This window comes from Homalodisca vitripennis, chromosome 4 (genome assembly GCF_021130785.1).
Source record: "Homalodisca vitripennis isolate AUS2020 chromosome 4, UT_GWSS_2.1, whole genome shotgun sequence".
NCBI lineage: Eukaryota > Metazoa > Arthropoda > Insecta > Hemiptera > Cicadellidae > Homalodisca > Homalodisca vitripennis.
In genome coordinates, this window is record NC_060210.1 from 176,001,541 (window position 1) to 176,018,584 (window position 17,044).

Here is a 17,044-nt window from a genome sequence, read left to right on the forward strand (position 1 = left end):
AGGATAGTGTATACAATTTTATTTCCAATCTTCATCTCAACATGTTAAGATATGTCAAAGTAGTATAATACAGTGTGTCAAAACAGCTTACTACAATGCTGTAACTATCATTTATAAAAAATGTATTAACTTCCAAATATATACAAATAACATCCAATTGAACTTTATATACACTATCAACAAGTGAATCGGAAACTTCTGTGAGTTGACTAGTGTTTTATGCATACTACATGCACCTAGTATCGTCGAAGGTTACTAAATGCTCCATCACAAGAGGGGATTTAGGGATCAGCCAATCTTTGTCTAGCTCAGTTGATTAAACTACGTACATTAATAATTAGTAATTTTCAAGCGTAATACTGCATAAAAAAGTGAATCTGAGGCTCAGGGTAATATTCTCGCATAATGTCACCACCAAAGGAGTGCCGAACTGTGAGCTTCAATAATTTGACAGAATTTCTTTTAATTCGTTCAACAAAACAAGCTACCTTGGTTGTATAAACACAGAGAAATCTTTTTCCAGTGCTACCCCACACCTCAGCTGACGATATCGCAAAGATAGCACCAGCTGTCTGACTGCTTGCAGACCAAGGGTCTGAGTCACTTTGCTCATGAACTTTGCAGCATAATTAGGTCTAAATATCTAATATCCAGTTAAATTTTTTAATTTAATTAACGAATAACCAAAGTTGAACGTCCAATCCACAATTCTTCATGAGTAATAAGGCAAAAAATATATCATAACAATATGATACTAAATAAAAGTCAAAATATGGTTGAATGTCCTCTATAGAGAAAATTGAGGATAAAATCAAAGAATTTTCCATTTTTATGACATGATGTGAGTTCTAAAACTTTCAAAAAAGGTTTTAGTTATACGTCCTTCTCTTCATATCTAGACCTAAAAATAAAATCAAAAAGCGTTTCAAGTTTGTTTCTTGAATTTTTCTGATATTTATATACTGTTGAAAATGTTTTGATTACTATTAATGTCTCAGATTCACTTTTTTCAAGCAGTAATTATAATATGCTTGAAATTGCTAATTACTAATATATGTAGCACAATGATCTAAGCTAGACAAATGTCTGATCCCTAGATGCCCTCTGAAGGGCACTGGACAGCAAACTTCGGTGATTTGAGGAGCTTTCTTTAATACAGAGGTAACTTGTTTTGTTGAATGGCTCACAAAACACGTTACCTCTGTATTAAGTCCAGATAATTTGGGTCTAGCGTAACCCAACTGACGATACTCTAAAGATAGAACCGGCTGTCCGACTACTTGTAGACCAAGGGTCCCCCTGAGTCACCCTGCACATAAACACACATAAAAATTACAATATAATTCAATATCCAGCTTAATTTAATTAAAAAATAACCATAGTTGACGATCTAATCAGCAATTTGTCTTTGGTGGGCAATGTAATGTAAAATAAATAATAACAATACAGCACTAAATAAAAGTCATAAAATACAATTTATGTCCATCTCTACAGGGTGATTCATGAAGTTCTCCCCCCACTTCTACAGCACATTGTACTAGTAAAAATAATGAAAAAATGTTATATAAACATAGGTCCGAAAACGCTTCGTTAGCGAGTTACAGCTAGCGAAAGATTTCGCCTGAATTCCTGGGTAAAGAGTAAAATAAAGCCATACTGAATTTTTGGAAAGGTTAATTAAGTAAGAAATATCGTGGATTCTTATGTATTTTTACCTGATAAAGCTAATAAAATAGGTTTCAGAACTGTACCTGTAGTAGTTTTTGAGGGATTCAGGGTTAAATGCAAAAAATTGGGGCACGAAACAATGTTTTTTTAAGTTTGATGTACAATAACTTTGTTAAATTGGTAATAAATACATAAAATCAACAAATATTAATTATAGAGAATTTAATTTTGAGAAAATTTATATAATCAAAGTCTAAAATAAAACAGAAATAAGTACCAAAAAAATCGATTTTATTCAGTATAATACATTACTAGCTGTAAAGAAATACCGTACGGTATTTAGTTAAAATAAAACAAAAACAAAATGTTTGTTCCTTAATGATGAGATAAATTGAGAAAACAAGATTAACTGTTAAATAAATTTGTTTGTAAATAAAAATATCATGTTTTATTACGTTGTATTTTTTTAAATAAAAATTTACATCAAATGTTCGAAAATAAATGAAGCAAACATTTTCCCCATTATTGTTTACTAATCATCGAAATGCAGTTTTTTGTTTTATTAATTTCTAAGTTGGTAACGCACGAATAACAGCTGATCAACAATAGTATTCTGTACTGTTACGTTAGAACTGTGTATTAGTGGTGTTTTGCAAGCTACAGCAGGAGATCGGGTTCTGTGAATCGTGTTATTAAATGCAATTTTTGAGTTATAATTCGATTGTTTATTCAGCGAAAAAATGCCTTACTTATTTACATCATAGGAATACGCTGATATGGTTTTTATTTTTGGTTACTGTAATGGTAATGCTAGAGCTGCTGTAGAAGAATATGAACTACGTTACCCTATTAGGAGGATTCCAGATACCAAAACAATTTCAGGAACTTTTCGTACTCTTCGGGAAACAGGATCACTACCAAGTACTAGAACCAATTATGAACGAGCTGTCCAACTTGATGATGATATTGTTATTAATGCTGTTCATCGCAGTCCAAGTGTAAGTACACGACGTATTTCTAGGCGGATAGGAGTTTCGCAGTCAACGGTGTGGAGGTCACTTAATCGAAACAAATTTCATCCGTTTCATAAACAAAAGGTTCAACATCTACAGCTAGGGGATGGTCCGCTTCGCTTGGAGTTTTGCAACTTTTTGAATATTAATAATCAACTCTACAAGCGTATTTTGTTTACGGATGAGGCACAATTCACTCGGGATGGTGTCAATAACTTGCACAATGAACACTCATGGGCAGAAGAAAATCCACATGAGGTAGTGGAACAGAACTTTCAACACCGATTTAGCGTCAATGTCTGGTGTGGCCTTTTGCACAATCGGCTGATTGGACCTTTCATATTACCTGGACGCCTAAATGCTGAGTTCTATTTGCATTTCCTTCAAGAAGAGTTGCCGCAGCTATTAGAGAATGTTCCTTTACATCTCAGACAAAATTTGTACTTCCAGCATGACGGAGCACCTCCCCACTTTTCACGTGCCGTTTCTGCTTACTTAAATCATCAATTTCCTGGACACTGGATTGGTCGTGGAGGGCCTCACTCTTGGCCACCAAGATCACCAGATCTATCTCCATTGGATTATTGCATCTGGGGATGGATGAAAGACATTGTATACAAGACAAAAGTGAATTCTCGTGATGAATTAATTGCCCGTATTATGGATTCGGCTGTGCAGATACAGGGAAGTCCTGAAAAATTAAAAACGCAACAAAAGCAATACACAAACGTGCTGCAAAATGTATTGATAATGATGGCCTCATTTTCGAACATCTATTATAAAAAGGTGCGTATGGTTGGCCCAACCTGATTAATTTTGCTTAAAACTAGTAATGTATTATACTGAATAAAATCGATTTTTTGGTACTTATTTCTGTTTTATTTTAGACTTTGATTATATCAATTTCCTCAGAATTAAATTTTCTACAATTAATGTTCGTTGATTTTATGTATTTATTACCAATTTATTTTAAACAAAGTTATTGTACATCAAACTTAAAAAAACATTGTTTCGTGCCCCAATTTTTTGCATTTAAACCTGAATCCCTCAAAAACTACTACAGGTACAGTTCTGAAACCTATTTTATTAGCTTTGTCAGGTAAAAATACATAAGAATCCACGATATTTCTTACTTAATTAACCTTTCCAAAAGTTCAGTATGGCTTTATTTTACTCTTTCCCCAGGAATTCAGGCGAAATCTTTCGCTAGCTGTAACTCGCTAACGAAGCGTTTTGGGACCTATGTTTATATAACATTTTTGCATTATTTTTACTAGTACAATGTGCTGTAGAAGTGGTGGGAGAACTTCATGAATCACCCTGTATACGTAAAATTAACAAGAGCGTTTTCAGTTTTTTGTATTGTGATATTTATATACTGTTGTGTCGATTATATGTTTTGGTTACTATATGATTTCCTGGGTATATCCAAAATAGAGATTATTTGGTGCAGTAGCGTAGCCAGAAATTTCGTTGGGGGGGGTCCGAAACCGGGGGATCCGGGGGACGTTTTGTGTGTTATTTGCCAATGAATTCACTGGTAAAAGGTAAATAGCAAAAATATGGGCTTTAGTAACTACGCCTTATAGAAAGTGGAAAGATGAAATAGGCAAATTCAACTCTCACAGCAACTTTAGTACCACAAATTTTCTTGTATAGCTACAGAAACTTTACGAAGTTCGATTCTGGCCGAGTATAAGGCATCAAAGTGATGTTGGATTCACTGGATAAGAAAGAAAAAGAACAAAACAGAGCTTCACTCAGGAGTATAATTGACACAACTATATTCAGTGGAAAAAGTGAAATACCCCTTCGGGGACATTGGGCCACTCACAGCCGAAAACCCTTTAGAAAAGGAGGGCAATTTTCGAGCGTTGCTCTGGTACAGATCAAACTAACGGTCGGAAATGCACCGGAAAAACTCTACTGATTAGAAGTTCGACTACTTTGGATTTCACTGACTGAGTTATTTATGAATGAGTTATAATGACGATTTTTTTGTATCATTACACTGTAGACGAGTATATAATTATCGGAAAAAATATAAAAAAAAATCACTTTCGGTCGGAAATAAAATACACCTGAAAAACTCTAATGATTAGAACTTCAACTACTTCGGAATTCAGTTATTGAGGTAAACGTGGTATTTTTGATTGAGTGAGGACGACGATTTTTTTCTTACCATTAAACTGCACTCGACTACCTATATAATTATCGACAAAAAATCACTTCAGGTCGGTAAATACCGAAGAAAAGCTCTCTACAGATTCAAGTTTTGACGATTTTGGATTTCACTGGTTGAGTGGTTAAGATAAAAGTGGTACTTATAATTTTGTTAGGACATTGACTTTAGGTATTAATTCAACGCCGACTAATAAATATATAATTATAGAGAAAAAAACAAAAATAATCACTTCCGATCGGAATATACTAAGGAAAATGAAATAATACCTCAGTCAGTGAAATCAAAAGTAGTCGGAACTTCTTATCAGTAGAGCTTTTCAAGTGTATTTTCCGACCGAAAGTGATTTTTTTATATTTTTTCGATAATTATATACACGTCTACAGTTTAATGACACTAAAATCAACGTCGTGACTTAATTCTAAGCAGCCATTTTACGTCCCCAAGACGAATTTGAACGAAGTGGTCGCTAATTTAAACTGTCCAAGTCCAAGTCGGGTCGCTAGGATGGCCTCTGGGCGCTCCTCCTGGTCTGTGGGCAGTATCTGAGCAGTTGAGCTCAATGACTTGCCTGTCAACTGGAACAATTTGCTCCTGCAGCAGTCTAGCAGCTGGTCGGGTGTGCCACTGAGGGCCACTGCTTCATTGAAGAGCCGGGTGAGGGCGGTCAGCTGTGCAGCTATTTCGGCCAAAACGGCTTGTAGGCTGCGCTGGGCGGCTGCGTCTGCGGCGGAGTGGCTGGTGTAGGTGGCTACTCTATTTTCTGCCTGGGAGTCGCCCTGGGCCTCTGTGTGACCGGAAGGTCTTCTGCCTGGGAGTCGCCTTGGCCTCTGTGTGACCGGAAGGTCAGCCACAGATGCTGGCGGGCGAGGAAGTCGGTTGGCAGGGTTCCGGGGTTTCCTCCAGCGCTTCTTCTTCTGAGGCATGTCGTCCTCAGCTTCACTCTCCGATACGGAGTCCGCTGGTGACTCGTCCCGCGCTGGTCGCTTGGGCGGCTGGGCCGTTAGTCGCCTCACCGCTGGTTTGGTTGGCCAGTACTTGCGGCCTAACTGGACAGCTGCCGCTCTGGCCTCCTTGTAGGCTGGACACCCACGATAGTTGGCGTTGTGATCGCCGCCACAGTTGCAGCAGTGACCCTTCTCCGTCGAGACTTTGGGGCAGTTCATCTTCAGATGGTTTTCCCCGCAGCGGACGCATTTTCTCGGCCTCCCGCAGTTGCCGGAGCCGTGGCCAAAACCTTGGCACCGGTAGCACTGTGGCGGGCCGACCGGCTTCTTGTAGACAGTGACTGAGACCCTGACATGGAGCAGGCTTGTCACGTTTTAGATTTGGCTAGCCCACTATGTGTCAGGGTTCTCTCGCTCACTGTCCCTGGTCAGCGTGATCACCCAGCTCCTGGTAGGTCCCCTGGCTGTCCGAAGTCGTGCAACCTCGTTGACGGCGAAGCCCTCGTCAGTTAAGACAACGAAGAGTTCCACATCATCGGTGTCGGGCAGTCCACTGGTCACAACCTTAAGCGATCTTTCACGCCCAAGGTTGTGAGTGTAGAAGGGCAGCTTCTTGGAACATAGGTACCGCTGAACTGCCCTGAAGTCCTCCACGGTGGTCACATTCAAGCGATAGTGAGCACGGCGGAATGTTGTCGTCAGGCCGTCCCGCGCCAACCCCTCCAACTTCTTGGCGTGGATAGGCCAGTCCGGAATACTGTCCAGGAACAGCAAGGATATCCTGGGCGTAGAAACCGAAGCCGTAGGTTGGTCAGATGTCACAGTAGCAGAGGTGACGTTGTGGCCTTTAAAAAGCCCCTTTGCTGGAGCAGCGACCTTCTTAGGCACCGAGCTGGCAGGTGGAGAGCTAGGCCTCTTAGCTTTCTGCCCGGCGCTTCCAAAGGAACGCTGTTCCATCTTCTTGAAGATGTCACTCATGTTGTTCCAGGAATTGTTGACACAACGAGCGCTGGAGGTCGAATGTTCGCCGAGTTACAATTTAGGTTTACTTTGCGACGTCACGTGACCGCGCTCTATAGCGATACCGTGATTACACTACACTATCCGAAAGGCCGAGCCCAAAAGTATCGTTTGATTTAAACGAATGGACAATTATATTTTTAACAACAGTCACTTTAATCAATTAAATCAATCAATTTAATGTTTGTAGACAAAAGTAAATGATAACTCTCCTTTTTTCTCCTGCTCCATGCTTTATTTTTTAATATGTCTTAAAATTTCGGGGGGGGGGGGGTCCGGATCCCCTGGACCCCCCCCTTCGCTACGCCACTGATTTGGTGAAATGTTTTTAATCTGACGTTGAAAACTGGTTTGATTTATTGTAATAATATTTAATAACTTAAAATGCTAGTTATTATTAACAGCAAAACTTACTGTTTATTTCAATTATACTTTAAACTAGAATGTGATTAGGGCCTACTGGTAATTTATAAACTTTATAATAAATATGGATTGATTACATTTTGGTTTTCAAATTTAATTTAATTCTAAATTCAAGAAGGGTATTGTTTAATATGCAAAATAAAATTTAAAACTATTACTATAAATTGTATAATCATATCGTTTTGATTTAATCGTTACACTCCACGTTGTGAATACAATTAGTAATTATATTATGAAACAGGGTCAGGTTCAACTAATTTAGGAAATTATATCTAGAAAAACGAAATTCCGTAGAGTAAAATCTAGAAAAATAAACAATTTATTTTAATGATCAAGCTTAATAAAATTATTGAAGAGTTCTTAAGAACTCTTCTGAAAATTTTAAGAATAAACTACAGGTTTGCATAATTTTTCTATTTCTTCTGATTTATGGGAACCCAAAAGGATTCATATCCGTCACTGGTCTAATACCTCTCTTGAATTTTTTTGCCAATATTGATGCTGGTTGAATGGTAGCGGAATTTTCCTACACATTTTAAAATGTGAAAATAAACTAATTTAATGGAACTTGGTCTTATTACATTTGAAATATTGAAATATTGTAGATGCTTTTGATTTAAAGATAGCCTTTCCTGTATATTGAAGTCACAGTTATTACATTCTAGTTAGACAATTTAATCAAAAATCCAATGATACCAAGTCGGATGATAAATAAGGGAAATAATGTGCGAAAAAACTTAGTCGTCATTAGGTCTGTTTCTGCCAACTATGGATCTACCAGTAAACCCCTTTTTATTCATGTGATCAAACAACATCCGTTCAGAAACAGAATTAGTAAAAAACACGGTTTCTGTTGACATTAATTCCATCGGTCTTGCCACAACTGGTTTGTTTTGATGTCACAACAGTTTCGGCAGAGGTCAAACTCTTCCTGTTCGTTTTGTTATTATCACCATCGATAATACTGTCTGTAACCATAGGTTTAGGCTTTACTTCAGTAAGCCCAAAATAATCGTTAACAATTAAATTAGAGGCATTCGTTATATCATTAGAATTTCGTTTACTACCTGTTATCAGCTGATTATAACATTACATAGTTGAACGGTGGTCATAATATCCTTACCTATTGCACAATTTAGATTTAATTTGATAAAAATATAATAAGAAAATTAAAAAAAATAGTATCTACACAAATAATAACTTTATTTTAAATAAGACTGTTAATACATCATTTTTTTAATAAATAAATGCAAAATCGAATTTTGAATGTTTTGGCTAATTCTACTGAGACACTTCACAAAAGATGTGAAACCGAAGCGGCTGTAGGAATACTAAACATTATTTAATGAATATTGGACTGAAACTGTTCATCCAGCAACTGAAACTACTCTTTTAATTCAAAATTCAATTATTTTGAAATCTGGAATGGCTTAGTTTCAAATATATTCCACTGTTCTACTTATACCGGAAGCAGATCACAAGCGATGGAAGCAAATGCTTTTCGACCAAAGTAGCTTTTATAGTTTTGTTATAATATAAAAACTTTTGTAAATTTATTATAAGTCCTATTTAAATAAAGGTATTATATTTTGGAGATTATAAACATTTTAAATTTCTTATGTTTTTATCGATAGAAACCTAAATCCTGCATTAAGGAAAGGATATTATGTCCATAGTTCAACAGTAAAATGTTTTAACCAGTTGAGTAAAGCAGTTAAAATTAAAACAGCTGAGTGTAGTGGTTTACAATGTTGTCATATAATGATAATGGATATGGTTTAGTACTTGGTTTTTGAAAAGCATAATATCTCCCTTATTTATCAACCGATTTTCATAAACTTGGTATCGTTGGAATATTAATTAAATCTCCTAACTAAAATTTAATGGTGACTTATTCAATCATATTATGTTTGTATGATATTTACTCCTAAAGATTTCAGGAAGCTCTTATTTTGAAAATTAATTATCTAAAAAAATTATGTATTTTCTGTAATTAGGTGGTTAGCGTATAAAGGTATATTCAGTTCAGCAAGTTACGATGAGCAGTTCTCAAATTAGAAATAGTTAAGTGTAACAAAACGGTGGGTATTTGGTAACTATTTTAAGTTATAGAAAGTTTTGTTACGATATTTTGGTTTGTCTGTAGTCCAGGAATAATACCTGAAAATATTTGTAGGGAGTTCTGGGATACCTTTATATGCTAGTTATTATTTACCTTACAAATATTATAAAATTTATTGTTATTTAAATTAATTGGTAATAACATGGCAAAAATTTGATTTGTTCATTTATAAGAGTTATTTCATCCATAAAAAAAAAAAACTGTAGTAGTTCAAACGGTAAGCTTGAGTGCAGTTTTAAATACAAGTTTTTAAATTTAACGTTTTAACGTTTTACACAAAATGTTTATATCTCAAAATGTTTCTTTGTAATGATGAACAATACGTTTTGATCCATCAGCCACAAGAGTCAAATACTGAACCATCTGTTCCTATAAGCTTTTAAGAACAAACACATCTGAAACACCTCAATCTGAAACTCGATATTAGGATCACCCAGAAAATTGTTGGATTGCTAGAAATATCCACCATTTAGGTTTTATATGGTATACTGTATGCCTGTTCTTAGTCTCTGGGTATTTTGGTCAACATTATTAGTTATCATTTAATCGTAGTCATATACATAACCACACCTCATCTATTATATTTCTTAAATTATGAATTATTATTTGTTAACTTAGACATGTCCATGTACATGATCATGATTGTTTGTAATTTAGTCGAAACTAACTATTATTAACTAATTATATATTATACCTGGCAAGAATCCAGTCCTCCCTGTTCAAATCCACTACACAGTTGGCAGCTGTGGATAAACTTTGCAAAGCCCGCCCTCCTGTAGAGGTTGTGACAACCGTGATAGACAGAATGGGAAGCGTAACATGTTGTAGAATGTGTGGTAGTGACCCACTCTCACTTAACCGTCCCCATCCAGCTACTACGCTGTCACCTGTTCAGGCAGAACGTTCATCAAAAACTTTTAAATCAATCAATTAGACACTATAACTCACGGTACTTTGTTATACTTGTTGAGACATACCTTGAAGGAACTCCTGACTAGGGTCTGGGACACAGATGGGTGAGACCCAAACATGGTCTATACGTAGAGGCGTGGCCAGCTGCAGCAATGCTATGTCATTTGAAAAGGTGTCTTTTTGGTACTGGTCTAACACAATCCTGGTGATGGAAACCCTCTGTTTGTGTCCTGTGACATATCAAAGTAATAAAGTATGTGTTATATTTCGTCCCAGTAATAGGAGGTCATTATTTTTAATATAATTTATTTCTGAACCACACGCCGTTTGTACATGGCACCAGAAGTTAATCTGCAAACTCTACTTCATGTTTTTATATATTTTTCAATTGAGCTGAATGTTCTCAAATTGATTTGACATCTTTGATTTGGCATTCATATTCATTATTGTATTTATGAGTAGGCACAATTCTGTATGAAATAAAGTATTGTATATTTTTTGGATGATAGTAGATGATGTCTCACAAAACGTGTTTCAAGAGATTTGAGCTTAAATGTTATCTTGTTTTTAAAGATGGAGAAAAATTGTATATAATGACTATAGTAATTTTAAGTTAGAGCTAACATTGAGATTGCCCATACATTGAAAACAAGGGGGGGGGACAGAAACATGTCTGGACTACGGCATGAAAAACAGCACAACTTCTAATACCAAAGGTCTAATACCTTTGATATTAGACGTCTTGCATGCAAAACATGATGAACAATTATTTTGAAATCTGGAATGGCTTAGTTTCAAATATATTCCACTGTTCTACTTATACCGGAAGCAGATCACAAGCGATGGAAGCAAATGCTTTTCGACCAAAGTAGCTTTTATAGTTTGTTTTTTGTATAAAGATCCCTAACCGAGCCGGGTCCCAGTGACCTCTATCACACACTAAATATCTCACCTCAAATGTCTACCAAACGAAAATATACACATATATTACCTCGGAAATAGTTTTTTACTGATTGGGTAGTAAACCCCCCTTCAAAAAAAAACATGGGTGGTTTTTAGGGGTTTTTCTTCCATGTATTCAAGTAAAAGAAAAATATGTTGTGTTATTGTGAATTATAATAACAAAAAGTATGGAGAAAAACACAGTTTTGTGTTTAAAATTTAAGATTTCTCCACTTTAACTTATCATTATTCCAAAAGTAATAACACTGAAAAAAAATCTTTACAGGATTTGGTGTAAGTCACTTGAAGAACGACAAACAAAAATTGAGAGTTCTAAGTTAATAAATAAAGGCGTAATTAATTTTTTTGTAAACCCTTACGAAATCGTTAGTTATTATTTTGAGATTTTGAAAATAATGTATGATATATAAATAATAATATTATAAATGCGAAAGTGCCTTTGTTTATTTGTTTTCTTTCAAGCATATTCTATTCAACTGATTGTAATTTTACATGGACATGCTTAGGATCCCTTGTATGTATATAAGCATATTCTAAATACAAAAATCACTCCGGGCTATGCCCCACTAATCTTTAAAGTATCAAAAAATCTCATCAGCGATTAGGTAAACACTCATCTACCTTAGAACATGTCCTAAAACATAAGATGGTCAGAATTTAACTCTAAAGACTCAGATTGAAGCACTTGTCTTAAAAAAAGCTGAATGAAATTTTACTGGACTGTGCTTTTGAAATAATGTACCAATTTCAGCTCTAAATGTTTTAAAATATTAAAAATATTATTCAGTTTATAAAGAAACAAACATGTAAATAGTAACATTGTTAATGTACTTAACTGTACATTTTTAGCAATTATTAAGTATTAGATATAAAAAAACAAATTTACTATCTAACTTTTTACTATCTATTTAAAGACCGTTGTTATGAAACCTAACTTGGTCGTCTTTTGACAAAAGTAGGCTTCTCAGAGCTCTCTTTATGTATATAACTAGCTGACCCAGCGAACTTTGTTCCGCCTTAAAGGCAATATCACATGATCACATTTTGTACTTTTTAAATTAGGATAATTGTAAATAAAAAAATATAATTATTCAATAATTCTTTATTTGCCATTTATTGTAGCACCTTGTGATAAACCATTTTTTTTTTTATTAGGCGCGAAAAAAATAACGCGGAAGGTCTTCCGACCTGTGAACATGCCACATATAATGGACCATGGGAAACACATGGATGTTCGAGATTAAGACCACAAACTTTTAACGATTGGCCTTGTGACTTATTTACAGTCATGGTGAATGCAAGACGGATCAGAAATTGAAGTCGTTTAAATTGAAATGGCATGTCGGTTGGGATCATCGGGATACTCGGAATGACAACTTCCTCACCTTTGAGTATTGTGGCGTAAATAAAATTGTTCATCAATTTTACTTACCACCAAATGTGTTCCGTTGCACAGTTTTGGCTGGTTTTAAGTTTTTAAGCATGATTACAACAACCAAACTTTAGTTGTAAATTGTGCTGTGGTAAGCCAGGTACATCCAAGGAGTTTAAAAATTCAATTGGATAGTTGGTGGCATCACCTTTCATTTGCTACACAGTCAATAGATTTGATAGAATGCAGTGTACCAATGATCTCATTCTGAAATTATGTAGTTTAAGTCATCTACATCTTTATTCTTAGCTACCAAAATTGCTCGCTCACTCAACCATTCATTATTTTTGAGGTTAGTAATGATGTTTTGGGAATACTTTGTTAATGAGTTCGTCTTTCGATGAGACAAAGTTATAGAAATTCGGAGGAAATGAAATCAATCCGCTCGATTCGTCGACAGGTACTCGACGATTACCGATAGTCAGCAATTGCTCAGAGAAATCTTCAGCAGATGTATCGTTCAACAATGCAACTCTCATGTTTGTTGTCAGCTGAAGTTTCTTAACATAGATTCGATGATTTGAGGCAAGCGTTTATCTCGTCGGCAGCAGTCGATCTGGGAATTACTGGCAATGTTTGGCGGAAATCCGCCAGGCAGTAAAATCATTGAGCCTCCAAAACATCTCGAGTCATTACGTAGATCTTGGCAATGTTCGGTAGAGTGCTTCCAATGCACGTTTATGCATTCGTCCCAGATGATGATCTTCGATTCTGATAAAACTTTGGCCATAGCGGAGTGCCATATTGCATGTTGGTTTTTCAATATATTCCAGATTTAACGGCAATTTTAATGCAGAATGTGTCGTACGACATCCTTTTAGTAATGTGGCTGCTATTCCAGAAGAAGCAGCCCACTGCAACCGCAGTGTTGGATCTTGCACGAACAGTGGCTAAAATTACTGACATGAGGAAATCTTACCAGTTTTTCCACCAAGGGGCAATCCAGGAAATAGAAACCACCATTTCCATCATCAGTTGCCTTCATTAATGTATCATAAACTTCCATTTGTTGGGGATTCATCAGGGGTACATTCGTTTGAACTTCTAAATCTAATTCCTGGTGATCATATTTACGTTTCCGTTCCAATTCTCGATTAAATGCGTCATTCATTTCACAATTTGGCACTGGCATTCCTAAACCTGACTAATAAACTACCGCATATGAGATAGCACATGTCTTCAATCAAAAGCAAGGCCCTATTATGTATCTCCTAATTCATTTCAAGATTGGGATTTCTTGAATTGACACGAATTTGATGTAAAATATCTTCTGCCATATTATCCTTGTATTTGTGCCATAGGTTAGATGGGTTCGATGGAAAGCATGTCGAAATGATGATAGCAAAATAATGTAATCTGACTTGGAGATGCAGAGATAATTGCTTTCAATTGTAAAAAATTAAAAATTTGAATTGTATTATCTGGATAGTAAAGCCTATGTTTAACAGTGATTGCAGAAACAGTTGAAACAAAATTTGCTGTTTCTCTTAAGCTTACTCTATGCTTTCAAACTATAAGTGTAAAGAAATGTAAAATAGTAATTAAATGATATAAACATATGTTTTCTTTTGTCGCATTATACATGTTTTACAAAGAACAGCTGATTAAATTTGAAAAGGCTCTTTCACTTAATAACATATGTTTGCTGCAATGCATTTCTTACGGGTATTTCTGTAACTTTTAGAGACCAGTGGGGCGGAATCCTGAATCGGGAACGGATAAAACGTATCCTATGTTCTTATCCCAGTTCTTAGCTACCTCCCTACCAATTTTCAGCCAAATCGGATCAGGCGTTCTTGACTTATAAATAGTGTAACTAACACGACTTTCTTTTATATATATAGATGTGTATTTCCTTGATCGGGAAAAAGGAAAAATCAACCAACTTATGGAATAATTGACACTAAGTACCAAGGTAAATTACAATGGCCATAAACAAACACTTTTTAACATATTTTTTTTTTATCGTTGCAAGAAGGCAAACTCAACATTGGCATCAGAAATATAATTCACCCGAACCAGAAGTGCTCATACAGGTGCAAATCATATTAAATTGCGTGCAACTGCTAGTATATATATTACAAACAAAGCGAGTTATATTTGTATCAGGTTTGTATAAATAAACTGTTACATAATTATAGCTATGTTTTTATCATCATTTAAAAATTTTTATTTAAATTTGAATGTTAACTGTTTAAGAGAATACTCGCCATCACAGCTGATGGCTTCTGGAGGGAGCAATGCATGAGTTTGTCAAGTTTCATGTGTGGAATCATTCCCACGTATTATGGTATTACGTGGGTATTATACTTGGTATTACGTGGTACCAAGTTTCAATCATTAATTCAAATATAATGTACATACCTTCTGCGATATACAGATCGTAGTCCCCAGCCACGATAGACAATCTGGAAGGCTTCAACTCCCAGACACAATGTGCAGCAGTTATTACCCAGTGAGGAGACAGCACGGCACCTCCACAGATGTGGCGTGATCTTGATCCGGACACCAGCTGTAGGGATACTTGCCAAGGAAATTCCGCTTTAACACGGACCTCAAAATAGTGATGAAGTTTTTCCCCCTTCCTGAGGGAAAAGGACAGTTTTATCCCCCGCGCTTAGTCCTAAAAGGACCTTTGAGCCCCCCTTACTTTAATTTTGTGTCCTGAAAGTCCGAGGCTTTTGCAAAAACCTATCAGATTTGAGGGCTCCTGTTCTCTGATATCCTTGGGGGCTGAGGAATGCTCCCAGGAATCTTTTCCGAGTTTCTAAGATGGCAGGGCAATCTAACCAAATATGCTCTGCTGATTCCTGCTCTTTTCCACAGAGTCTACATTTATCAAGTCAAGCTAAAGGCCCACCCTCATAAGATGTTTCCTTAGGAGGCCAAGTCCTGTCAACACTCCTAATATAAAGACGCTGACTAGGGCTTCCTTTTCGTCTAAGCTGTGGAGAGTGGTGATAGTTGATTTACCTTCTATATGTGTTGAGTGGGACTAAGTGGGTGGTCTGGTAATATTACATCCCTTATGTGTTTGATTATTATTTTTACCATAGTTTTCACCATGAAGGAGGTTAAGCCTATGGGTCTGTACGAGTTGGGTTGAATCTGATCCCTGTATTTTTTCCGCTGTCCTCCAGTTTTTTGGTATATATCCTAAGGCGTAACTGCTTCTAAACAGCAAGATAAGAGTATTTAATAAGATGTCCAGCCACTCTTGAAGAAGGGCTGGAAAAACTCCATCTGCCCCAAGAGATTTAAATGGCTTGAACAATCTTAGTGCCCATTTAATTCTTACGTGTGTAAATAATCTGTTAGACCGCTGTCTGACTATTGCAATCTCTCGGCTGGATCTCCCCTCGATTAGAGAATAAATATCCTCATTTCGAGTAAGGTGACCCCCCCCCCCCCCGGAAAGTGTGGTGTCTCCAGAAGCAGTTCTAAGGTCTCCTTCCTGTTCACTCTAAGGTCACCGTTGGCCTTTACTATGGTCCCCATTGGGTTAGTGTGATCAGTTTGGAGAGGTTTTTGAAGCCTAACAGCCTCTGGTAAGCTGTTAATGTTTTTGCAAAAGTTTCTCAAGGTTCTTCTTTGGTTCTTCGTAAGTTTCTCTTTTATATTCGTTTTGAGCGTGTAAATAAGGGAACCAATCGCCTTACCTTTTAGCTCATTTTAGTAATTTTCTAGTTTTATTTCTTATGGTTCTCTAACCTCCCAGTCCACCACGGCAACGTCCTTTCTTCAGCCTGTTTTGTATTAGAGGGCAGTTTTTCTCGTAGTCGTAGAGATAAACCTCCTACCCAAGATGTCGGTTGCGCCCTTAGCATGGTGAAGGTTTATCTGCATTAAGCGCATACTTACGCCTTTTTTCACCTCCCCCTGGTGGTCCATCATCCCCGTCCTTCCTTTTGGGAGTGTTTGGAGACGCTGTCCCCTTTTCTTCCTCGGGCCGGACGGATGGTCCTTTCAGAGAGGGTCCTCTCTTCAAGAAGAGGGAACAGGTTGGTTTTTCGCTCTCGACCGCTGCACTGGCTTGTTGAGTAGACCTTTTCTCAGGTAAGGTATGTACAGATTGCTCTGATACCTTCATGGTCCTCCTCCACTTCCATCTCTTCAGCGGTGCTTTTTTCCATAGTGACTGTCTCAGATTTCTCTGAAGTCTCCTCTACCTTTTCAGGTTTTTCCATGTTTCCTTGTTGTTTTTTTCTTCAGTCTAATCTGAATTTTCAAAACTTGTAGCTGATCCATGGACCCCTTTCCACCCCCCCCCCCCCCCACCCCCCCCCCCCCCCACCCCCCCCCCCCCCCACCCCCCCCCCCCCCCACCCCCCCCCCCCCCCACCCCCCCCCCCCCCCAAAAAC

General features: G+C 36.9%; 1 protein-coding gene across 1 annotated transcript; it reads right to left on the bottom strand.

Moving 5' to 3' along the window:
* Positions 1-1,177: 1,177 nt before the first annotated feature.
* Positions 1,178-16,772, bottom strand: LOC124361309 (trypsin-1-like). Its single transcript, XM_046815355.1, has 5 exons — positions 16,544-16,772; positions 15,047-15,205; positions 10,353-10,529; positions 10,070-10,262; positions 1,178-1,309 (listed from the first exon to the last, which is right to left on the bottom strand). Exons 1-5 carry the CDS (start codon positions 16,770-16,772, stop codon positions 1,228-1,230), a joined length of 840 nt encoding a protein of 279 aa, XP_046671311.1. The 3' UTR covers positions 1,178-1,227.
* Between the last annotated feature and the right edge of the window lie 272 nt (positions 16,773-17,044).

Coding starts and splice junctions, on each gene's coding strand:
- LOC124361309 (XM_046815355.1), bottom strand. CDS start 16,772: ATGAAGGTATCAGAGCAATCTGTACATACCTTACCTGAGAAAAGGTCT. Junction 15,206..16,543: donor AGGGGGAGGTGAAAAAAGGC/GTAAGTATGCGC, acceptor TTCCTTGGCAAG/TATCCCTACAGCTGGTGTCC. Junction 10,263..10,352: donor TAGTCAGGAGTTCCTTCAAG/GTATGTCTCAAC, acceptor CTGCCTGAACAG/GTGACAGCGTAGTAGCTGGA.